This window comes from Chelon labrosus, assembly GCF_963514085.1.
Source record: "Chelon labrosus genome assembly, chromosome: 18".
Classification (NCBI taxonomy): Eukaryota; Metazoa; Chordata; class Actinopteri; order Mugiliformes; family Mugilidae; genus Chelon; species Chelon labrosus.
In genome coordinates this window covers 14,055,075-14,080,230 of record NC_140351.1, presented here as the reverse complement: position 1 = coordinate 14,080,230, position 25,156 = coordinate 14,055,075, and the positions used below count along the sequence as shown (strand labels likewise).

General features: G+C 41.2%; 1 protein-coding gene across 1 annotated transcript in view; it reads right to left on the bottom strand.

The window, feature by feature from the left end:
* myo3a (myosin IIIA) overlaps positions 1 to 25,156 on the bottom strand; it is a 52,165-nt gene that overhangs the window by 12,578 nt on the left and 14,431 nt on the right. The window contains exons 6-27 of the mRNA XM_084566048.1: positions 20,610 to 20,686; positions 17,962 to 18,107; positions 14,385 to 14,450; positions 14,100 to 14,255; positions 12,361 to 12,457; positions 11,483 to 11,599; positions 10,829 to 10,933; positions 9,939 to 10,022; positions 9,284 to 9,486; positions 7,858 to 7,956; positions 7,627 to 7,741; positions 6,832 to 6,958; positions 6,223 to 6,433; positions 4,820 to 4,967; positions 3,080 to 3,233; positions 2,657 to 2,745; positions 2,436 to 2,565; positions 2,078 to 2,160; positions 1,774 to 1,815; positions 584 to 664; positions 292 to 497; positions 60 to 171 (exon numbers count right to left, since the gene is read on the bottom strand). Of these exons, the coding sequence (XP_084422174.1) occupies positions 60 to 171; positions 292 to 497; positions 584 to 664; positions 1,774 to 1,815; positions 2,078 to 2,160; positions 2,436 to 2,565; positions 2,657 to 2,745; positions 3,080 to 3,233; positions 4,820 to 4,967; positions 6,223 to 6,433; positions 6,832 to 6,958; positions 7,627 to 7,741; positions 7,858 to 7,956; positions 9,284 to 9,486; positions 9,939 to 10,022; positions 10,829 to 10,933; positions 11,483 to 11,599; positions 12,361 to 12,457; positions 14,100 to 14,255; positions 14,385 to 14,450; positions 17,962 to 18,107; positions 20,610 to 20,686 (2,648 nt within the window). The remainder of the gene's footprint in view (positions 1 to 59; positions 172 to 291; positions 498 to 583; positions 665 to 1,773; positions 1,816 to 2,077; positions 2,161 to 2,435; positions 2,566 to 2,656; positions 2,746 to 3,079; positions 3,234 to 4,819; positions 4,968 to 6,222; positions 6,434 to 6,831; positions 6,959 to 7,626; positions 7,742 to 7,857; positions 7,957 to 9,283; positions 9,487 to 9,938; positions 10,023 to 10,828; positions 10,934 to 11,482; positions 11,600 to 12,360; positions 12,458 to 14,099; positions 14,256 to 14,384; positions 14,451 to 17,961; positions 18,108 to 20,609; positions 20,687 to 25,156) is intronic.

Below are 25,156 nucleotides of genomic sequence, written 5' to 3'. Positions count from 1 at the left end.
GCTGCTCCACTGACAGTATGCTTAATCAGGTCAGTTAAAAGAAATATATCTCGGCTGACCTTAGTCTTCCCCATTGCCCAGTTCTCCAGCTTGGCCTTCTCCAGTATGGCTGCACACGTCTCTGGAGTCGCAGCTGGCTCCTCGTCAGCATGGAAGGCCAATATGTAGTACCTGCAACAATCAGAGCAATCAGCTGGACACTAATAACCAGAGTCAACAACACACTGAGCGTTGATTTTTAATACGATTAACGTCATTAAGTTAAGCCGTGAGAAGTGAGAGGCCGCTAACCTCTTTATGAAGTTAGCAAACAGGATGCGGTGAGAGTAACCCTGTCGTCTGATCTTGGCCGTCTCCAGAACGCCAGTGTAACGCAGCTGAACCAGAACCTTCTCCCGGTCAAACTTGTGGGCTTGCCGATCGTTGTTGGGTTTGATGCAGCGCACAAAGTGAGGCTGTCCTGCCACCATTTTGGACAACAGGTCCATCAGAGAGTACTGTAGAGAAGTGAGTGTGGAAGGGGTTATATTTATAGCTGGCTGCAATACAAATGTGAATAATATGTGAATAAAAGAAAACTTACTCTGAAATAGGAGGCCACAGTCTGTGTTCTCATGTTGGTGGTTTCTCTCGGGTGACAAGCCGTCTCTCCAGATTCACCTGGCTGACAAAACAAGACAATAATCATGTCAAACAAACAAGTAATACCTACAATAGTGCATGCATAGGCTTCTATCTACACTACTAAAAAAAGGGAACATTTTGACTACAGCTGAATCACACCTGATGACATTTTTTTAAACATTAATGGAAGTCTTTTAATCAAAACATTTGATCTTGTTTTGAAAAATCACCGTTTTCATTTGTACCGGCACCTCAGGCAAGAATTGTTTGTGCTTTATTAATTCCCGAGAAGGCTGCAAGAGAGACGGACGGATGGATAAACAAGGAGAGGGTCTAATAAATACAACTGTTCTGAAAGTTGTATTTCAAAATGTGTTTTTACCCATTTAGAAGTCAGACAAAAGAACTCAAAATCGGCTACGATTATCTGCAGTATTTGCTCTAATGAAGCCAACAAGCGCTACGCAAAAAAGGAGAAGAATGAATGACACACATTTGGAAACATCTTTAAAAGCTCTACGTTTAATTCTCAGCACAAACACAATGGAGGAAACAACCTTTATAGCAGCCGTCAGCCGAACACCGTTTGTAGCATTTGAATCACTCATTGTGGCTTCTTAAGAGCAAAGCCTTTGATGAGCTTTTTTTTTCCTAAAACATGCAGATGAATGGAAATAAATTCAAGAACTCATCAAACACAGTGCATTTAGACGTAGCCACCGTCAAAAGCATTTAGGTGAGCAAGTCGCCTGAAGGCTTACATTTAGCAGGCGGTGCAGCCGCAATCTAAACTAATGCACTCGAGTAAGTAATTAAGCTGGCAGGAGGAGAGGCAGGCTCATTATTTAATCTAAATTTTTTAGTATTTATTTAAAGCTTTTTTTTGTCCCTACGCAAATAAGTTTCCACAAAATACACTGAAGACCGAGTCATGGTGCTATAAACACAAATCCACCACAGTGATAGATATGAACCAGGCAGCAGAAGCTCTTAACCCAAGGGGATGGAGGAGATACATCTGGAGGGAGCAGCACATTAACATGTATACAAGCTCTAACAGAACTACATTAAATCTATTTTTGGGCAATCTAGAGAAGGCGCAGGTGTCTGCGGTGGTAAAATAAGACACAAACTATATGGAAAAATTACCTCACTAAAAGAAAAAGAACTGTAAAAGGTTAGCACTCCCATCTTTTATGACAGAAATGCAAAGATGGGGGAAGGGGGGAGAGAAAAGAAACGAGACAAAAGGAAAGAAAATTAAATCAAATAAACTGTAATTGCAGTGGAAGGTAAATGGAAAACATGGTAAAGACATGAGTGGCTGAAGTGTAATTCAAGAGCTTGCGGAGAAATGGGAATGGGGGGAAAAAAAATAAATCGAATAACTTTTCAGGGGAAGTTCTTTATGTAGGAGATAATACAGTGATAATGCAGACAGCGCTGTAAGTACCTTGGCGAAGGAGATGGTGCGTGTCGGGGTCCGCGGGCTCCGCATTGTGTTTATGCCTTTACCCTTGGTGTGGGCAAGGTTGCCTGTGGAATAAATGGAGAATCAGAGAGTGAGTCAGTTAACTGGAGCTTCACATACACCCAGAAATTATCTAAAGGAACAGAGCTGTATGCAACTTTTAAGTCAGGTGGAATAACTTATTAGTAGAAGGCCTACTCTGTAACAAAAGTAGAGGATATTCTAGAGGATTTAAGGCATCTTTCTGTTGTTTAGGCCTCTGGAAACAACCACACTATTATTAGGTTGGTGTAAAACTTCATTTTCTCTTCATTCACAATGAGCTGCGTGTCCGTTTTACCTGTTTTGGTGAGGGGATGGGTGACAAGTTTGCGGATGAGCTCGTTCTCTGAAGACCTCAGCAGCAGGACGATGTCGGCCGGAAGAGTTTCTCTGTTCTTGGCCAAGAAGCCTGCAGCGTTGTAAATCACCTTAAGAGTTTGGTGGAAAGGAAAGAAAAACATGTTTTTTAAAAAAATGACATCCTCTGAGCACTCATCATTATAATGAAATATCCATTACCTTTCCGGCATAGTGGTGAATACCGAAGCCAAGGTCGACCCTCTTCGGCCTCCAGAAGCTTTTTGTCTTGAGATTATCTTCAAATTTCTCTAAAATACCAAGTTGCACGTCAGTAAATTGTTCTCACAAAGGCTATCTAAGTGAGAAGTATCTAACCCCTGCACTGGGAGGAAAATTACCTTACTTATAAATCAGAGTATTGGTTTTGACTCTTCTGTGGAAATGAACAATAAAATCTGATTGCTAAAAATAAGTAGTATACTTTGTGTGTTTTTATAGATTTCAGACAATGAAAGAGTTCAAAAAGTTCACCCTCGCTGTGCAGATAAAGGACATTATTCTTAGTTTATAAGGCCAATAAAGCTGTAGACAGTAAATCCATCCTGAAACTGATTTAGTCCTGTGGGAATGTGATGAACTGACCTACGAGTGTCTGGTCAGTGGCCTGTGGGAAGCGGCTCTCCTCATCCAGCAGTGAGAGCATCCCCATGGGCTTCTGCAAGAACAGGTCCAGGAGCGGCCGGTTGTCCTCGTACTCGATCATCCGGGCATCAACCTCTTCGTTCAGGTACTCATCCTGGAGGGATTACTCTTTTCTCAGTAAGTGTGAAAGCAATTTGATGGAAGCATAAACTTGCAAATATGCATTTTCACCCTTAACTTGATTAGCTGTAGTTTCCTTCGTTTGGTCAAATTAAAGCTGTTTACAGACAATGACAAATATATATTACAAATAGCACTAGTACTACTAATGGATTTAAAATAAAGATCTAGATAAAGAGCCCCCAAAAATGTTGAGGTGAACTAACAAATAAAAGCTAAGACCGCTTTCATTTGTTAGCAGTTTGTCTGTCATGTAGCTTTTTGTTTTGACTTGGTACTGCTATGTCCATTACCTGGGACATTAATGCTGCCTTCAAATGGAATTCAGAGCTCTTGGTAAGTTGTGTACACAAAATGTTTGGTGTTCAAGTTGTAACATCAACCATACGATGTGAGGACAATACTGCTAGGCAAATCTAGAAGCCACCTAGCTAACAGGTTAGCAAGCCAATGACTGGTAAGTTAATGTAGGAAATTCAAAGACATGAGTAAGAGAAAGGGAGTACATATAAATATATTAACTTCTCAGCCACCTATGCCATTTCCGAAAACGTGACCAAACACGTCACAACTCATGACCTCATGGAGAATATTCACTTAAGAGGTTATGAATACCACAAGGGACGGATTGCCAATGCCATGCTTGAGAGTTTAACCTGACTTTAAAGTACGACAGACATTCAGTTTGGATACATAAAAGGGCAAAAATCACCCCTTTATAGACAGAACCACTTGTTTTTGCTTGTCGTAACACAGCCGCTGCCTTATTTAGATCAATCAGGTCTGGAGAGCAAAGTGAGCTGAGCCCTCTTATGCGGAGCTGACCAGATCACATCAGGCTGACTCAGAGCTGCTCGAATGACTCAGTGACATTACCAGAGACTTCTGAAGAAAAGGACAAAACGGGAACAAACAACGTCAAATCAGTCCGTTTATTCTAGCATGAACTACTGCTGCTGTGACTTAAATTAAGCGTGCCAGGAAATCAGCAGGGATGCAGATGGATCGTAACCACAAGTGTAAACTCATATGGAAACATACAGGTGAAGGAGTAAATGCATATGAATTACTAATAAAACCATAACATAGAGTAATGTTTCTTTAAATCTGTCAGGTTAGGTGAAGCTTATTAATGTCGTAGCACAGTACATTTGCCTTACGCTCTTAATATACGTGCTGGCAGTATAGAACAATATATTTCTGGGCCCGGATCCAGCAATACCCGAGAGTGAGTTTAAGTCCAACACTAAGTGTCTCCAACTCCTAATTGACCCTCGTTTGGGATGATTTATAGCACCTCTCCATGGGTGAGTCCAAATCGTTTAACATTAGCAAACCATTCTCTGACCCCCCCAAGGCAAAACACTCCCATGAGACGGCATGAAGACAGAATCGCGAGCCTCACTCTGTCGTAAATAAAGACAGTGGCATATTTTACCCTTGCCATCTCTCTTAAAGCACAGAGTGACAAACGATGACATGTTATCACAATTTAGATGGAAATGAGGCAGTACCAAGGTGAAAACTGCACACAAAGCGCTTTACAGGAGGGAGCTTTACCTGTTCCCAAGCAAATATGTGCTGGTTGAAGTAAAACTGGATCTGCTCGTTGGCAATGTTGATGCAGAGCTGCTCGAAAGAGTTCTTCTTGAAGTTCTCAAAACCAAAGATGTCCAGGATGCCGATGTTCAGGCCCCTCTCATCCTCTCTGGAGGCGCCAAGAATGAAAAGATTGTTATTAGAAATACATATTTAGCCTCATTAGCAGCATGGCTCAGAGAATTGCTGTGTCGTTCTGTCAGCCTGCCTGTTGATTATTCCCTAAATGCACCGTTTAGGGACCAAAATGAAATCTCCCATTGATATGTAAGTATCTAGCTGTCAATGGACATTAGTTGCACCGGATTCTGGTCGTCAACAGAAACAACTCAAACAAGTTTTCTGACGGGTTATACACACAGAGTTTCCTATTTAAACCTCAAACTTCCCACCAGTCCCTTGGAACTGAAGAAGCTACTCGGTTGAGTGCCGAAACATCTTCTCAAATCTCTACGAGTGGCTTTTTTAAAAATGCTTTTCAGATATCTGCCATCTAAACTTTAAAAGCTTAACTTGGTTTACTGCCAAATACCAGCAAACCTTCAGAAGTGCCTTTATTTAACGCTAAGCAGTCAATGTTAGCACGTCAATATGCTAAATTAAGATGATGAATATGTTAAACAACATTATACCTGAACCTCAGCATGTTAGCATTATCAGTGAATGTTAACATGGAGACATAAGTATTTATCTCTGAACACTGCTATGCTCAAACACTGCCCATACGGTGACGTAGCCAAAGTAACATCAGCTACAGTACTTGTTGGTGGACTCTGGTAAGACTTGAGTTTGGCATTTGACCGACGCCATCTTGGTCAGAAGTAACCATATTTGAACGAGAGAGAGGAGCGAGGTGTGGAATTGGACGAGAGTCATAAGACCAGACACGTCCAGCAATTGGGGCACATCCTCTAACATACCTCTCTTTGAGACCTAGTTTATACTTTATGTGGAATTATTTTGCAAAGGAACACTGGCACACTGGCCAAATGAAGATAAATAAGCTAATGACTACTTCATAAGGTCAAAAATGTATTGCTTTAATATTTTATGAAAGAATGTGATGTTTTTTTATTGGGATCTGTTGGAGCCAGAGATATTTTCGAACAAGACCTAGTGACCATGTGTGCTTTCCCCAAAGAACATATAGCTTTACTTTTTTATCTTCATCTGAAGATTGTCATTTCAAAACTCTTCTAATTTTACTTTTTACCCATTAAAGTAATGAATGCAGTATGTGCTGATTAGTATAAAAATGAAGATGTAGAAAGTTTAGTTGTATAAACCTTTAACACAAAAGCAAAATCTTTGTGAGGTGACCTCATTCCTGACAACTAAATACTAAATACCGCTCCTGATCTTACCCTAGGTGGCTGTCAGGCCGCAGCAGCGAGTTGATTCGGTTGACAATCCAGCTGAAGAGGCGGCTGTAGAGAGCTTTGCCCATGGCGTCCCTCACCTCCACCGCCTTCTCCACCGTGTTGGGCCTGACGATTGTCTCTCCCCGGGCCACAACGCAGTGGGAGGTCAGGGCTTCCTGGAGCTCGTCTGAGCGGATGCACAGCAGCGATGCCACTGAGGGGACAAGAGATAAAGGGTGGCATAAGAGTCATGGAGGTGATACATGCAGGTTGTGCAAATGTACAACTTGAACTGTCCTCCTTCTGACTGAGCAAGAGATGACTCATCCATCACATCAAATGAACAAACGTCTAGAGAGGTGTTTAAATTTAGAAAATATAATTTGAACACTTTACAATCTAGCCGTAATGAAATGTGTGTTTGTTAATGTTTTCCTATCATGCTGCAGTAATGTGTCTGCACTGTAATGTGCAGCAATTTTTTTTTCAGAGCAATAATTTTCTATATTTATCTCCACTCCACATGGAGCTCTCTGCAGAGTCAATGACGAAAAGCAAAAGAGGGAGGAGGAAGAATGAGCTTCGTCATAAATAATGCCTCTCTCGTCTCACCATTGTCCAGGACAGCCATGTTGCAGATGTTGCTCTTGTCTGTTTGATGCTCAGAGGCAACCGGACAGAACTCGATATCGCCGGCGTTGAGGATGGCAGCCAGGGTGCTGTAAACACAGCCCAGCTCCTGGAAAAGTGACAGACGTAGACACAAAATAACTTCGGGCACGTCCTAAGATCTTTTGACTTGACTTATCTGGTCAAAACGTGTGCACGTCACTAATTTGCAACCCCCAAATTAATTGACCTTCAGAGCTATCAGACTTAAAGGCAATAAATGTAATATTGCAAGATCTGTGACATATTCTTTAGTGGGTCTGTTCGACGTATTTGGAGGGCAGAACGCTCCCTGTGAGCAGTTACTGTGTCAAAACTATGTTTCAAAATCATTAAAACTTCTTCCATCACCCAGTCTGTTATTTCATGCAAGACAAGACGCTCCGTAGAATAGGAAGCTGTTCCTCCAGAACTGCCAAGTGATTACCGGATAAGTGCTATTGACGTGCAGATCCCCAGAGCAATGAGTTCTTTGAGCTTCATTAGCCTCCGCACTGCCGACAGCTGACTGCCTACATGTGCCTGTAGCTTTATGCTCCATCACAATACAGAGGACCTGCAGAACTGCTTGTACACTACGCTTGATACATGTTACTGGTACTCAGACTTCTATACATTATTGACGCAGTGCAGTGAGTGTGGGAGAGCATGTCCGCATGAATGCTAGGATCAAGGTTGTGCTGTTAAACCTTGTGGGCAGGTCTTTTTCAGCTTTTCGTTTAGCAATTAATACAGTACCTCCAGGGTGAATCCAATGACTTTGAAACACTGCTCCACTGCATCAAACTGCTCCTTGTAGAAGGCGTTGCTCACTATGTCAGGCCCTAATTTAATGTGCTCGTTGCACAGATACCTGCAGAACGAAAAGGAAACACAAAGGTCGGCAATGGGTTCTCAGGATGCAGAGAGTCCGCAGTGTGAGAGGGAAATAACAGTGCTTGAAAGAAGGGTAAGGAATGTCAAACCCACTTAGGTGTTTTGCTGTCAGAGAGCTTGTAGTGGGCTAGTTTCTTCCTGTCAGCCAGACCAGCGTAAATGTAGTAGAAGATGTGGAAGTTCTTCTCCCCACTGTGGAAAAACATAGATGTGGTTTGGATATTCAGAATCTTAAAAGGCAGACCTGTTGGGTGATTGTGTTTATTAGAACTATTGTCCTGTATTTGTTCTTAAAGAAGAATTACAATGATTTTACCCACAAAGATCCATTTTCTTTTTCAGTACTACTTTACGGAGCCAGCCAGAATATATGACTAAATACATTAACAAAAGCTGTATGCAGTTAAGTTTATGGCTCTTGAATTTTGGAAAAGACTTTGCTTAAAGGACCAGTATGTTGCATTTTGAGACATCTAGTGGTGAAGTTGCATATTGCATGCAACGAATATTCCTCGCCTATGTTGGCTGCTAAACATCTATTCACTAGATCTAATCCAACATGGCGGACTCAGTAGAGGACGACCTGCACCCTTTGTTGATATAAATGACTCTGTCTTTAGTACAAACACACCAAACTGACATCAAAGAACTACCGGCAACGAAGGCCATCTGTGACGTCACCTGACACTGCCTGCATCTGGGAATATGTTCTGTACCAGCATGAAACTGGGAAATCGGAAGAGCTGTCAATATCTGGGAGGCTGGGAAGTGAGGAAGAGCTACAAAGCATATGAATAACCCGCTTCAAAAATTCACGCTATTTGTCGCCCAACAGCAGCAAACAACGGTTGGCTTGGTGTGTTTATATTTTTGACTTTTCGACAGAAATATCTTGATTTGAAAGAATTCATACCGGTAAGTTCTACATATTTTGTTATGTAAAATTCTCCTCATGAGCAAAAACAACTCTCGCAGAGGTAACAAAATATGCAAGACCTATCTGATGGATAGTTCATGAAAAAAGATGTGGATTTACCTTGTTTGCTATCCTCACTCAAAGCAGTCAGACAGATGAAAAGTCTAGCTACACTTAATACCCACAGCCAAATCAAACCCTCACTGACCTGTGTGTCTGTTTTCTAATGGAATACTTGAGTCTGCCTGTGAAGTTCCACGAAGGACACTTGCAAGACTACAATCTTTGATCAAACAGGAAATAAGCTAGCCCCTCCACTTGACCCGGTCCGCTCCCCAGACGTACGATAAGAGGAAAAGACGGACTGACTGAAGTGTAGGTTGGAGGCAAATGCCACCAGTTTCAAATGGAGAAGCAGAGGTGAAACAGAGAGACAGACAGGCTATTAAACACTGATCCCTGTCCAGCGGGCAGAAAAATAACCTTCACGGCAATGTTCTTCACAAAAACGACCTAAGACATGATTTAAATTTCTATGAATGTCATTGTCAAACGAAGGTCATAACAGTGTAAAACAACAGAAAGACAGGAAGTCGTATTTACATCGCCTGGTGGATGACTCTGGATTTCTCCAGCAGATACTCAGATATCTGTGCTCCGACCACCGTTCCCCCGCAGGTGAACTTCATCTCCAGGTATTTGCCAAAGCGGCTGGAGTTGTCATTTATGACGGTGCAGGCGTTTCCGAAAGCCTCCACCAGGCTGTTGACCAGCAGGATCTTCTCCTGAAGCGTCCGATTATTAGCCTGAATAAAACATTATTCCAGCTTAGTAACTGAGAAATCAATAAACTGAAAGGAGTGCTTTTGCCATGAAATGACACTTCTGCTTTTTCTTATTATCCACTAATAGAAATGCAAAAAGTCAACTGAAATGAAATTTCTCTTTTCAGTTTAGGTGCAAATCACGACTGGCAGCAGCTGGAGCATCAACAAACTCATCGTATGATGCTCAAATTGTCTGGACAGAACATTTTAGACACTGAATTATCTGTCAGTCTGAAATGTCTCCATGCCAATAATTCATCGTGACTTCTAATCTCAGTCACGAGTACAATATGTGTTTGGATTGCCTTCAGTTGACAGGTAACAGTTTTTATTGTATGCCTGCTGCAAGGAACTTCAGAACAAGGTGGGAATGATAAAAAATTAGCAGAAAGGACGAGCTGATTAAATGCTGATTGACTTTTATGACTCACCTTCCCGAGAACCGTCAGCTGCTGCACCAACAGATGAGCGCTCTCCGTCTTCCCGGCTCCACTTTCCCCGCTGATCACGATACACTGTGCGCAGGAAGTCACATTTACTTGAATCATGTCAAGCGCACAATAAAGGTTGAGTTAATAACATAAGAACTACTAAAAATATCCCATGGTACAAACAATGCATTTGTTTCATACGGCAGCCATTAGAGGTCAGTATATTTCTCATATTTTAGGAGACGCACGCAAACAGATAAAAGGCAAGCAAATTGACCAATTTAAAGAAAAAGAAGTCGCTTCAAATACTTAAATGTGATGCAAATGACGCAGGCTATTATGGAAATTATTCCAGAGGGCACTTAGGACACGGCTACGTCTTGATTGTTGTTGCTATGGTGAGTCATGAAGTCCAAGAAGTTGAATTTCCATAATTGGTGTTGGAAAATGAACTAAGATGTACGTCTTGTGATTGTTTACTTTAGCATTAAATTCCTGAGTCATGACCTATAGAGAGGTGAAGTCTATTATTACCAAAAAAAGAACATCTACTTCTATCACTGTACAATTTCTTTCCAAATATAATCCCGTGGAGGTTCATTGGACTGGGATGGAGCTTCTCTCAAAGAGAAAAGTTCATACGATACGAGTTCAAGAGTTGTGATGTTGTTTGCTGATGCTTTCAAAAATGGAGGATAAGTTAATATATAGTAATTTAGTCGTATAGTTTTCTGTAAATGCTGATAGATGATGCTGTTTGCAACATTTATGTATGTGAAGTGTGTTTCTGTATGCAGTTGTGTTTTCTGCACCCAGGGTACTATAAAAAAAACAAAAGAACAAAAACAAAACATGAATAGTTATTTCAGGTGTTGTGAGGAGCATATTACCTGATCTGCATTGTATGACACCATAGACTGGTAGGCAACATCAGCCACAGCGAAGATGTGTGGCAGGTTAGCTGTGCGCTTAGCTCCTATATACATCTTAGTGTGCTGCGAAGAAAAGGGAGTTGACAAAGGACAAAAACACATTAAAGACATGCACAGGAAAGTGATGAATACCACACAGCAGATGTTTTCTGGAACAAAACTACATTTAAGTTACAATAAAATGGATTTTTATCTGTTTAAACATGCATTCTGTCTGGATGGGCAACATTTGGACAACAGTAATACAGCTGTAACAGTGTGAAATTATATGTATTTGTATTAAGAATGTATTTGCCAAAATAAAAAATTAAAAAAAAAAAAAAAACATGCATTCTGTGAGGAGAGGAATGATAAATAGCTGCAAACTCGAGGCAGAAACATGATAATTGTGAAGAAACTAAAGTCAGTGAGATGTGGAAGAGGCAGAAAAACAGAGGCAGGATCTGTGAATGTGTGTGAGGAGGGGAGGCTAAATGAGATGCAGCAGACTGAAGTTCTGCAGAGACACTAATGAGATACGCCGCGCTGCGTCCAGTGCATTATTGACCAAATGCAGGAGCGGACGCGGATAGGAGAAAACGAAAACACACACAAAGGCCAATCTCCACTGACCTCAGGCATGTATATCTCCATCTTATGGAAGGGATTGACCGCGATGAGGATGTCTCCCACATATGTGTAAATCTGATCTCTTCCATAGCGACTCTGAAGCTGCTCTGTGACCGTGTTCTGAAATGGAAAAGCACGAGAAAACTTGACTCATGAGAACCCCCACACTTTAGCTTCCGCCCAGGCCTCCAGTCAAAACCTGCGTGTCGGTGTATTATTTTTATTACACGGTGATTAATTCTCCTGTCTGCTCGCTGCCATAGACAGGTACATCAACAACGGGACAGATGCCTCCCTGGTAGCAGCAGAGCTCCTCAGCTTGAAGGATGGCTGGAAATATCCGCTGGCAACTGAGGCTATTTGTATCATTCAATACGTCAATGAGGGGCTCAGATTTGATTAATTGCTCTAAATGTTATTTGTGCGCGGGATTTTTTTCACAGGCCAACATGAGAGATCGGGAAAAATTATGCTAAATGTTCTAGTTAGCAGTGAGGGGGAAATAAATGTGACCAACTTCATATACAGTAGGGAACTATTTATTACAGTACGTATGATAAAGTCATTATTCAGTTTTTATTAATCATGATTGATGAGCTAGAATGATTCTGTGACTAAGAAGCTATTTTCTTGTTTTGCTCCCTTTTTCCCATAATCTTTTTCTTACATAAACATAATGGTTATGGCTCATGTCAGATGTCACCACGTGGTAAGTAGCTGCTGTGAAGCTACTGACTGAATTACCTTGTGGTGAGACATTAGAAACATTAAATCACGTCCTCTGACTGTGACAATAGATCTTTCTATCATGACAACGTATTTTCTTTGTTGGTTGATGAATTATCATTCCTGCCTTTGAACAGAGGTCGGACTTTTTTTACCTCGTCGAGAACTTCAAGGGTGGCGAGGTCGTCCACCTCTTCTGCGTCGCTTTGTGTCTTCATGTGGCTTCCTTTTTTAGTGTGTATACGCTCATGCCTGGGTTTCAAAGGACGCACAACGAAGTCTGTTACTCAGCACAACAACACTCTTTAAGTAATCTTAATTCAAACTGAGTACCATATGAGCACTACTATGGTCAGCTGGCATTTGCTAAGATAAAGTCTGTTCACCTTTAACTTTAAACACAAATATAGTCAAAACTTCTAAACAAATGTAATTACAGTCCTATAGAAACTTCACATTAAATATAAAGACATGCCAGTTCCCTTTCTCCCTCTTCCGTCTCTGTTCGTGACTCAATCGCAGGTGAAGCAAACTCGAAGACGACGGAAATAAACTCCAAAAAGCCTCTTCATTTTCACAACTTAGACAAAGCTAAAACCTCTGCGGTTCCAAAGGGTTTGTCGTGACGTTAATGGTTCATTAGAGAAACACGTAATTGCGAAAAGAAAATACCACCCAGGTTAATTTGAACAACAGCCTCTAAAACGCAGATGAGTCAGACCCTAGTCATGTAAGTTTCAGGTGTGCACCACCCACAGATGTTTCTAAAAAAAAAAGAAAAACTAAACCCACCACCAGTCGCTGCTACTTGAATAACTGGTGAAATAATCATCGGATTAAAGTTCAGTCTCCTTTGTTTTAGCTTGGGTATATATATATATATATATATATATATATATAATTATACACATTGAAATTGGCTCCATCTGTAATCCTTGGTGTGTACTTCTGCAACAGATCTACGTTGTCCATTGCCGTTGTGAGCCTTTAAACTTTTGTGTGTCGGCATCGTACTGTAATTACGCCCCTAAAACATGGACGGCTCATCAGCTGTGTTGAGTGTCTCTGTGTACTTCAGAAAATGAGAGCGAACACTTAATGTTACTAAAATCGCTGCAACACAGGATTAGGGAGAATTTTCTGGGCTTGTTCTGCTACAGAGAGACACCGGCGACGAAATGCATTTCAGATCAACCACAGTTGCCGTGATCTGAGCCGCTGCAACGCATTTCTGGGGAGGAGCACGCCATTTTACGGCGTAGAGTCTACAGCGTAGGGTACAGAGGTCCGACACAGAAGCGTAAGTCTAGCTTAAGACAGACAACAGTGAAATGAAAGGGTGGCAGCACGTAAACAATCTAAATCAGCCCATGTAGTTGTTGGCCAATACATGTGCGATCACAACTACAACAAGAGCTCTGACTGAGCTAAAACAGCTCCTACTGTGGCATTAAGGTCATATAGGCATTCATTACCTGTCTTTACTGTCTGTGCTTCTGTCTGTCTTTCCATGATGGCTTTAATGACAGAAATAGGATTAACATTTTATCACTGCATGGGCAACACACACTTTGTGGACTCGTGCAGCCTGCACCGCGAGTGGAGCCGGTGCAGGATTGAGCTGTTGTTTGTGTGAGGGTGGCAGGGCTTGTAAAACATCCGGCGAGGAGGGTAATTTGGATTATACTGTCTGCAATAGCTAAGCTTCAGCCTAGCATATAAAACCCGCTGACAAGAGGTTCAGACTTTTTTTTATGGGGTTTTACAACAAAAAAAATCTATCAGACACTTTATAGTGAGTGAGGATTCAGCTCATGCCGATGGACAAACAGACAAAAACGATCTCACAAACGAAGGAATGAAAAGATACGTACAAACGTATTCAGGGCTATACCTTGTTTTTTCAATCACTCCTATTTGTTGGTTGAGATCAATGAGTTCAATCAATTGTTTCTGAAGGATTTTCTCTCTGCCAACAATCTGCTTGATGAACGCATGCTGCAGCAGGTCTAGCACATTCGGTCTCAGCTCAAAGTCCTTAATCAGACATCTGTGAAGAAGGGGAGAGGATAAAGGCGAGTGGAGTGAATTTCTCAAATTAATATTCAGAGCATCTGGTTACGGCGTAAATATGTTTCATTCGCAGAGGAATGGCGAGCGCACTGGTAGCCGCACTCACTTGCAGATGAAGTCATTAAAGTCGTCTGACCAGAGCTCCGGCTGGTGGAGAGTAGGCGGAGGGTTTCTGTTGAAGGAAGAAATGGAAAAGATTAATGGAAAGATAAGATGAGATGGGATTTACGCAGCCGGGGCGGAGAACAAAAGGCCGAGGCTCTGAGTGGAACGATGGACGGAAATCTTAACACCGGAACAATTCTTCATTCAAGACGCCCAGAGGCTTTTCAGTGGTGGCATGAGGCTCCACCTGTGCAGCTTGGTGTTACTAGTACAGCTGATTGGATATCATATATAAGCTCACAATTCATCTTGAAATAAAACCCCACACAGACAGATACACATGAAGGCCTCACACAGCCGTGCAACAACAGAGATAATTTGCTCTAATTCCTCGTTCTGCTTTAAGTACCTTTTTACAAGCAGGTTCCTGGCACATGGTAGAGAAGTCAATAGCCGGCTGCTAATGTATCTGGGCCTTTCGCACGTCGACTGTGACAGCTATAAATTGGTCTAATGAGAGGACATACATCTCCTGTTTATCACGCAACACAACCGACACAGACAGCAGATTCATCAGACACTTATTTGGAGTGTGCTCAGTTAATGCTGCGACGAGTTTTTCTTATCCGGAAGACGAGCAGGTCTCTCTGTGGAAGAGTCTTGCGGCTTACATTATACAACTATGCAGAGCTTCTAGCTCCCTACGTAGGCCGCAAGCGTGAAAACGTGTTTTAATTACTCCCCTGTTCGTGGAAGTGGTTTGTCCTGCTATAAATTCACTTTGTACAGCAAAGGAGGCAAATTCAAATCTTCTCTGCTACACACAATGAAGTGGTGAACTAAGCGGGGGGAGAGCTTAACTCCTAACATGTGAGCATAATTAGACTTTTAATCTTTTACCTGCTCCGGAGTCTTGATGCTTTGAGCAGGGATTTAAATTCTGGATATATACTATCGTCACCATCCTTCCCCGTATCTGTCTGTTTCTGTCTTTCTCTTAAAATATGAGGAAAAACTGACCTTTGCACGTGTATGAAAATTTACTCTTTTACTTTTAATCTTTTTGGATTTAGTTTTACATGTTGGATGTGTTGAAGAAGATTATTGGTCTTCTTATCTATTATACTCTCCATGTGGACCTTTTATTCCCCTGTAGAGTCACTGCTGGTTTTGATTATGATTTGATTATGACCAAATCCCAAATAATGGCTCCAAATCTAGCTAACTAACTAGCAAAACTAAATAATAACTACAGTACTGACTTCTTGGGGACAGTTTCTTGCCTGAACAACTTCACTCTTTTGTCTTTCTCTTTATTCTCGTTTGTTATTTAGCTACAATCGTTGCTGTTCAAATGAAAATGTGAAACTGTACCCTACGACAAATACAGTACAAGGAGTTCACATCTGAGCAAAATAATAATTCCAAATTCATAGCATAGACATAATTTTCCGCTCAGACCGTATTTCTTGATTGTTCATATGTTTACTCTCAACTGTTGACCACTTTCTTGGAGATAGCGTTTTTGTAGTTGCAGCCCCTGAACTCTGTAACATTAAGGCTGGCCTGGACACTGCCTGTTTTTAATTATTAAAACTAATGTGTATAATTTAGTTTAACATCTCTTTTTCTTGTGACCAGAAAGTACAGGTTCAATTTGACTGAAGGTGAGCTGGAACTGCGCTATTTAATCCCATAAAAAAAACACAGGGGAAGCATGGCAGTGATTTTCTGTGGGTACATATAATTATGTTTATTCAAACTTTTAAAGGGGACAGTGTCTTTATCAACTTAAGACTTTCTCTGAATATACTGCCCTAAAACTGATGGAGCAGCTCAACACTCAGACAAGTAGTATTTGCTGTATGTAAACTGCATGATATTGTATTGTGCTGGTATATACTCTTATACTCTCATATTTGGGAGATGTAAATGTTTGTTAGAATCCCACTGACAACGCATTTCTAGTGGATGCATTGCATGTAACACATTTCTATGTGTTACATGCAGGGAGTGGTGGAAACGATGCCCGTAGTGTGCCTTTTTCCAAGACTGCTTGACGAATGAACTCAGAGAAGTGAGGAGTGTGAACAGGGGCCCTGAAGCTCTGGCTGCAGCAGTCACATAGATTCTGAGAAAGCGGTGTGATGGCTCCGGTGGTGCACGACCCCTGGAGCAAACACACAGGAGAGCTACGACAGAGCTATGTGTGTGTGTGCGTGTTTCAGGGCAGTGACGGACAAAGTGCTCTGCCGTTAAAGATGGCAGTGACGGTAAGTGCGGCTCTCACACTGGCATCAGGAGACGACAAACAATTAGTTTTCACCTTCAACTCGCAATACAAACACATGAGAAAAGGGTGGCTGTGCTCTCAGCCTCCCCCCACACAGGGAGAATGGGATCAGTGCCAGGAGGGGAGTGGTTTATGGATAAGCCCCTGCAAGCAGAAAAAAAAGCCATTTGAAATGAAATGACTGTACTTTGTCTGGTGACAGTCCGAATCCGAATAGAGAAGCAAATCACTGTGTTGGGGGAAAAGGAGACGGCTTTTCTGGATTGCAGTGCAAGCACTATGCATTACCCTGTCTTTACATTCAACTCTCTCAGCCACGTAATGAAAATGTGCCCACCGCTGTGAGATGGCCTGCATCAGTGCAGTGAATAAATATTATCTTGTTTTACCTCTGCACTCTGTGACTTGGATCTTTAATGCATGGGCTTTTTGCAAGAATAGATCTCACTTTAAAAAATATATAATATATAAATAAACATTAATATTTAACATTTTGCTAAGAATAATTAATAAAGACAATCAATCAAAAATTGTTTTGTGATAGTTTCAGCTGTATCAAAATAACAGAGATTGGATGCATGTACGTGATTATTCAGTTGCAGAAAATGGTCTAAATTCTTAATCTGTATATACTACCTGGCCCAAAAGAAAGTCGCCACCTGGATTTAACTAAACAAATAGGTACGAGCCTCCTATTGGATAATTACTGCATGGGAGATTATCTTTCAGCTGGCAACATGTTATTTAACCCCAACTGATGCAATGAGTAGCTTTGCATTTCTTAAAAAACCATGTCCAAAGACACATCCTGTGTTTGTAGAAAGATGTTAGTCTGTTTGAGAAAGGTCAAATCACTGGCATGCATCAAGCAGAGAAAACATCTAAGGAGATTGTAGAAACTACTAACATTAGGTTAAGAACTGTCCAATGCATTATTAAAAAAGAAGAGAGGCAGATGAAGTGATGCACCCATCCTGCCTAGTGCTTACTGTACAAGGGGGCAGTGCTATGATCTGGGGTTGCTGCAGTTGGTCAGGTCTAGGTTCAGCAACATTATGTTGCCCAAAGAATGAGATCAGCTGACTACCTGAATATACTGAATGACCAGGTTATTCCATCAATGGATTTTTTTCTTCCCTGATGGCACGGGCATATTCCAAGATGATTATCCCAGCTGTCACTGGGCGAGAGGCAGGGTACACCCTGGACAGACTAAATTAAAAGTTCTAATCAAAGGTTTAAGGGTTAAAGTCACGGTTCCCTGATACAAGGGTGGCAGGCTTACCTGGGTATTTTAAAAAGTGCTCTCATTGGGTGGAGGTCGGACAGGGGTGGGTCTCCATCTCCCAGCTCTATGGCAGTGATGCCCAGGGACCAGACGTCACAACGGGCATCATATGTTGAGTCCAGCTGCTGCTCACATGCTATTACCTGCAAGATGTGATAGATGGTTTAATGTCTGATGACACACACATACAGTATGAGGACTAAAGTTATAAAACCTGGACCTCATTCCTTGACAGAAAGTCAGTATTAATGTATCGTGAGATGATGATTCTACACTAAACAAATGTGTAATAGGAGAAAATGTCATTATAAAGTTGTGCAATATGAAAGAAACCTAATTGTTGGTTTGTAACACAACTGAACTAAAGCTACAACTTCATCATCATTTGCCGTTAGCAATATAGCAAACAGGAACACACATACACACAAACTTATCATCATTGTCCCGAGGGCAACATGGTACCCAATCAACAACGTGAGTCATCTGACTGGGAGGCATTTGCACACACACGTGCGCGAGCAGACACACACACACATAGATATACACCCAAACGCACATTTACCATTACTGTAAAATGTCTGAAGTCAGTATAATTTGTTCTCTCAACAGGCGACAACTTTGCACACAAACAAGACAAGCGGCACATCAGTGAGTCATTCTGGACGCATGGGGACATCAAAAACCTCAACATCTTCACTGTTCTGTCTAATATTTAAGAAACACATGTGTTAACGTTCAAATATTTAAATGACAAACAGAAATAGACAAATGTGTACAATGGACACAGTTTACATCATGACACACAAAGAATAAACCTCACATAAAATCGTGCAGATCTGACGCAACTTACCCCACAACTCAAAGTCACCACCTCTTCTTTAGAAATTCAATACCGTGTCTTATCCTAAATATCAATGTCTATGAAGAAAACTCTCAAAAAAGTCAGAGAATGGTACAGATACTTGTTCGTAAACCCTTTTCGCCCAGGACTTCACAAAACACTGTCGAGAGTCTGTCTAAGCTACACTCTTTGTTAGATCGTTGTTAACCTTTTATGCAAATGAGATTAAAATCCTTGTTTCCTGACACACAACTCTGTGTACTGTAATGCTGAATTTGCACTGCATGCAAACCTCATGTAAAATGTCCACTTTACGTTAACAAGAAATTACATAATCTGGACAAAGAGTCCAGACCGAAAGGAGTTTATAGGTATAGGTTAATCCATCCCACTCAGAGCTTCACATGAACTCATAAATATACTCTAGGTCAGTGTTGAGGTTACATGTTCAAGGACGTGATTGCAGGATCCCTCTATTTGTTGAGGTTTTCCCGATGCGTTGTGGCTTCCCTCGAATGAAATATAAATGAGCGGTGTCTGCCCGGCAGCCCAAACGTGTATCAGCTGCTGCTTAACACTTTGTTCTAACGTTCGGGTTAAGTCTGAGCATGTAACTACAGAAGGTGTTGCTGAAACTTCTTCGCAGTGAATCATTTCATTGACAAGTCGAGGTGTCAGTTAAAGTTAAGCTGAATTTCTAACTCTAGGGTTTCAAGTAGCGATGTCACTGTCTAGTCACTATCTGTCGCCGAATAAGGTAACACAATCCTGCGTCCACTGTTCTGCTTTGCAGAACTTGTAATGCACATTTTTAATATTGTGAACTGGGACTTGGGGGCTAAATCTGTGTGAAAAGTGCTGTATTAAGTTACTTCTGATGCAATCTCCGTAAACAGATATCTGGACATGAATAAATTCAGCAGGCTTCATCAACCCCACGCCAAAGCTGAAATCTTTGCTAGATCATATTCCTAGCTCTACTTTCATACAATATCAACAAAAGTGCAGACGAGAGTCTCTCTAGTATAGTATAAGGTAAAAAGACAAGACAAAATATGAATAAACCCTGCAATGAACTCATCATGCACAGCTAAAATGAACCAGAGATACTGCTTTTTCTATTCCAAGCAAGTAACAAAAGATGAGGCAGTTTTCCAGACTTCTCACTGCTTCCTTTGGAGGCGCAAAAAGCTTTATAGAAACTTTTTTCTTCACATGTACAGTAGTACCTCCCAAGGCCCCAAAACAAACTTTGATGTGTAATATCGCTCGTACCCACCACAAGGACCTCTAAACTCTCACTTTCCAAATTGCCATATAAAGCGTGCACTACTTCCTGCACTGGCAACAAACGCTGGCGTCAGTTGTGCGTTTCTACACCTTCCGCTGTGTAATTCTTAGAGCAACTGGTTTGTGTTTAAGTTTTTGAAAAGCCAGAGACATTAAACAGCTCACGGAGACTGTGGCTGCTTCCCAGCTGCATAACTGAAGTAAGAAATCATGACTATAAGGTGGGGAGAAAAAAAAGTAAAGGACAAATTGAGGCGACTACGTGCTGGTCATAAAATGGTCACTTTTTAATGTAACGACTTCTGTATAGAGGCTGTATGTACTCTCAGTGCACTGGGCCATGATTAGATAGGAGATGAATGATGGAGGCTGCCCATTCCATTTTTTCCACGTACATTGTATTTGACAGTGTTATCTCTTTGATGATTATCCCATCCCACAGGGATCTGCTCCAGGCTAATGTAGTGGAAAGGAAAGGGGCTGCAGGAGTATTTATAGGCTAGTTTTACTGTACCTCTGGAGCCATCCAGAAGGGAGTTCCCACAGAGGTGTTCCTCCTCAGACGGGTATTTGTCAGCTGGGCTGAAACACCTGCAGGGAGGAGAATACACATTTAAGTGTCTCAGTGTTTTCAGGACTGAGACAATTCACATTATCTCAGTAACTTCCCCAACGTGTCTTTATTCTCACAAAGGCTGGTAAAAGTGATGATCTGTGAAAAAAGAAACAGTGAACAGTCAACAGCAGGATCTCTGAGCTCTCTCTCTCTCTCTCTCTGTCTGACAGAGCTGTCACTATAGTGACGAGGAGAACAAACAAAACATAATGTTCACGCACACAGGAACAACAACCTTCAGATTTTTTTCTGCCTCCAAATGATAGATCACTTTGAATTACAAATTCTTGTGTGACTGCAAGTGATTTTGTCAGGCATTTCAAGAGCAATATTTGAATACAATTGTAAACAGGTGTTTTGCCGCTGGTGACGTTTTACCTTCTCTAAGAGCAAGACGTATTAGCTTATGCTGGAAAGGACCAAGTCACGTTACAGCAGTCACATTAGGGGCACATAAAGTCAGTGGAAAATGGGACCGCAGAGCGAAAGAGAGGGCACGTGTGTCCTAATGTGTGTGTAAATGTGCTGTGTAAACCGTGACAAGGAACATGCTGACCCACAATCGTGTCGTCAGTTGTCCAGTCCAGACAAATCAGGGTTACGCCACACACGCAGCGACGTATCCCAGGGCCGGCTCAGCTGAAGCAGCGGACAGATCAAGCGCAACAACCAGGACAAAAGCAAAGCCTCGAGACAAAAGCGGCTACGGACAAAAACAAAAGGTGATCTACTGATGCACGGCATGCTGCTGCAGAACCTGCAGAAGCCTTTGTTTTGTACTTTAGTGTTTATGAGAGGCACATACATTCTGCAAAATGTGAGTCTGCGGAATATGTTTTAGCAGTGACACATGCAGCATGAAAAAAATTGAGGAAATGAATTTGAGAAAATGGAGTAAAAAGCATAATAATCCATATGGTGAAAGAAATCATGCGTACAGAAACACAAACAAAGCAAAAGCATTAACACAACATGAATGCATTTCCCACCGTGTCAGCAACTACATATTGTTAAAAAAAAAAATTCATTTAATTAGCAGCAGTACATAACCCTTATGTGCACCGCTCCAGTGGTGTATGGGGGTTAAAACCGGGGGAGGAAGTAAATGCCGCGATGAGAAGTGCAGAGGAACACGTTTCTGTGGCAAACATCAAAAGGGATTATACTCGTGTGCAGGAGGGGATATATGCATAAGGCTGACACACACACAGGCGGTAGTCGCATGCTGTCATCAAACCACAGAACCACTAAACAGTGACATCAACCCACACTAGTGACACAAACCCATAGTTTTATATGGGAGCCGACGTATGCACAAAAATAAACCCCACAATTTATATATATGTGACGTATATGAGCGCGTGCATTAAAACAGAAACACAAAGAGCCCCCCTCAGTAAAGCTCTCGCAGCCCCTCTCTTTCCACTACATTAGCCCAGAGTGCAGCCTGGTGGGCCACACTTAATAATCATCACAGAGATAACGCTGTCAATTAGAATATTCATGAGGGACCCATGAACGAACAGCTCTCCTCTCGTTCTTCCGCTGCTCTTTTTGGGTCCATCTCTTCGCTATTTTGTTTCTCCGCTGCTGATGAGTCACTGCGGGGGTTTTATCTCTTCAGCTGCTTAGTGTAGCATGCGCCCCTCCACAGGAAAAACCATTAATCCCGGCAGCGTGACGCAGTGCCTGCGTGCACCGCTGAGGAGGCTGAACGGTTTTTATCACAGTTTCCGTCACTCTGCAAGTTTTTTTTTTTACACACGACGGGCTTATTTTTAAACCTTTTTTTATGACGTCACAGACCTGATACAAATTCTAACTGTCAGCAATGTTAAAACCGGCAGCCACATAAAAAAAAAAAGTTGTGGCCATTTTCTGGAGGAAATTGCATCAGGAGATTGAATCATGCTAAATACTCTTTATCTGGAGAGAATAATACAGGAGCCTTATCTGTTCAGTTTGCGGCCATTTTTGTTTCAGGAGAATGACCTGACATTTACTTTGCGACAGGGGAAGGCGAGAAATTCAGATTTTAGCATTTAAAGGCAAGTGTGTGTCACCTGCCTCGGGGTCTAAGTGTGGATTATTAATTCATGTGCTTCACGTTAGAATTTAACTAAAATAAGTCCACAGCTACTTTACCAGCACTGTGACGCTAGCAAAGCGGCATTTTGCGCAGAATGCTAACATCAACATGCTAACATGCTCACAGTGTCACCTGTTAATGTCTTGCAGTGATTTTGAAGACATTTGCTAAAGTGACAAATAAATACCGCTGAGTTGATGAGAAGTTTCACTTTGGTGAGTATAGACGTTACCCACGAAGGGTGGTTTTGAAGCTCATTGTGGTGGCTTTGGTCGTCGCCATCTTGGCAGTATCAGACTCCACTTAGACAATCAGCTAACAACTAGCTACCTGTGATAGGACCCATATGTTACGAAAAGCAGCCATGGCAATAATTATTCATAAAAAAAGTTGAGTTATATAAAAATTTAACCCTGTCCTGTTTAACATGGCGGTTTGTGGGGATTGACTCACTTTTCAAAACAGCCCCAAGTGGCCATTTGAGGAACTGCGGTTTACTTTACAATACTTGGACAGGCAAATCATTTGACTTGATGATGGCAATAGGTGAAACTGAAAATAAGTTAACGCATTATCTATGGAATCATGAATGTCTGTATAAAATATCCATATAGAAAGAAAGCACTGAATCTGTTCAAACAAAGCATGTGGAATAATAAGTTCTTTGTATTTTTTTAACTAAAAGTTGGGAAAACTTCATTGTTTTGACATTTATGGCTGAAATTTGGTTATCAGAAGCCCTTATCATTTTAAATGGAAATCACTTTCTTTGTGGCATCATCTGCATGTAACTGACCAAAGCAAGGAACGACTGTGACGCCTGGACAGTATGCTTACACACAACTGATGCAATATTACATCATAACCAGTCAACCCAGTTGTTTAAGTATTTTAGACCAAAGTAGTGTTTTGACCAACAGACCAATATATATATGCGATACAGAAAGCCGAGCTGCTAGCATGTCTGAAACGTCAATATTACAAGACTCTTTCAGCGCTAAGTCCATATTTCATTACAAACCCCATTATCTGCAGATGCTTCCTTTATGTTCCCTGTCATGGACCGTTCTACATGCGTGTATTTTGAACAGCAAACAAATATATGAGCCAGTGACAGCAGCGAATATGCAATAAGATAAGCTCACTCGGCCGTCTGCGGTGATCGATGGTGTCATTTGTTTACAGCAGTTATTCTTACGCCTCAAAATTAATGCGGTAATGATTTATCGATAACAAAATGTCACGTTTTCAAATGCAATTACTTTCTACCTGGATTTCAGGAGCCTAGCACTTAACAAGACGGTGAACTGAAACCTGCTCTTTGTTGTAAGTGTTTTTTTAAACTCATATATTCTTTCCACAGATACTGTAGCCTTCCTATCTTGGATATTCATTACAGGCTTAGCCAGAGAAACACATGATAAGATGTTCCTAAATAAACAAGAGACGATATACTGCAGAAAGAATAGATGCTGTTAGGGATGCTTGGATTCTAATCTTTTCAAATAAATTGTCTCACACGGTCTGTGTAATATTTTTTGTGTGCCTTTAATTGAAACAACGTTGACTATATTTAGAATTAAAAAAATACTTGTTTAGTTTGGGACAAAATTGGAAACATCTTATGATACATGTGTTTTAATCCCATTTCAAAATATTAAAGCAGCAGTAAAAGTGTGTGGGTGAATCCCTTTTCTCCACATCGATGACCAATCAGCCGTCCAGTGGTTTGTTTGACCATTAGTTACACAATATATCAGATTATTCAGATTTGCATGATGCGTTTGTGCACAATTATACTGTGACAGAAACTGTGTGCAGTATACTGCATTTAACTTGGAAGCAGAAGAATTTATTATGTATTTTATTAGGAATATTTTATGCACAGTTGCTAAAGAGATTTTGGCACAGCATCATTTTCAACCCATTTTTCAGAATTTGTAACAGTAATTAAGGCCTTGTTAGTGACTGTTTTGGCATTTACTAAAAGATATTTCATGGCTATCCTTATCAAGAGAAACATATAATATATAATTACTATCATGGAGACTTTTTAGATCATGTCGGCGGCCAATCCTGTGAGTTGGCAGCTCCTTTGTTTTATCTTATCTGCTATCTGGTTCTCAGTATGGCCGTATCCAAGGCATTAATTTAATAACTAAATAGTCTGCAATTAGCTAATTTCAGTCTCATGTTGGAATTAAAACAAATCCAAGTCATGTATCTAGAACAATGCTAAAATAAAGGCAACTGAACTTCTTTGTGGTTTCTTGAAGACATGGGGCTTCTTCAGTTCACTAAAGAAGAAGAGTCCAACAAGTCCAGTTGCCTAAAAACTAAAAAGCAACGAGGTGAG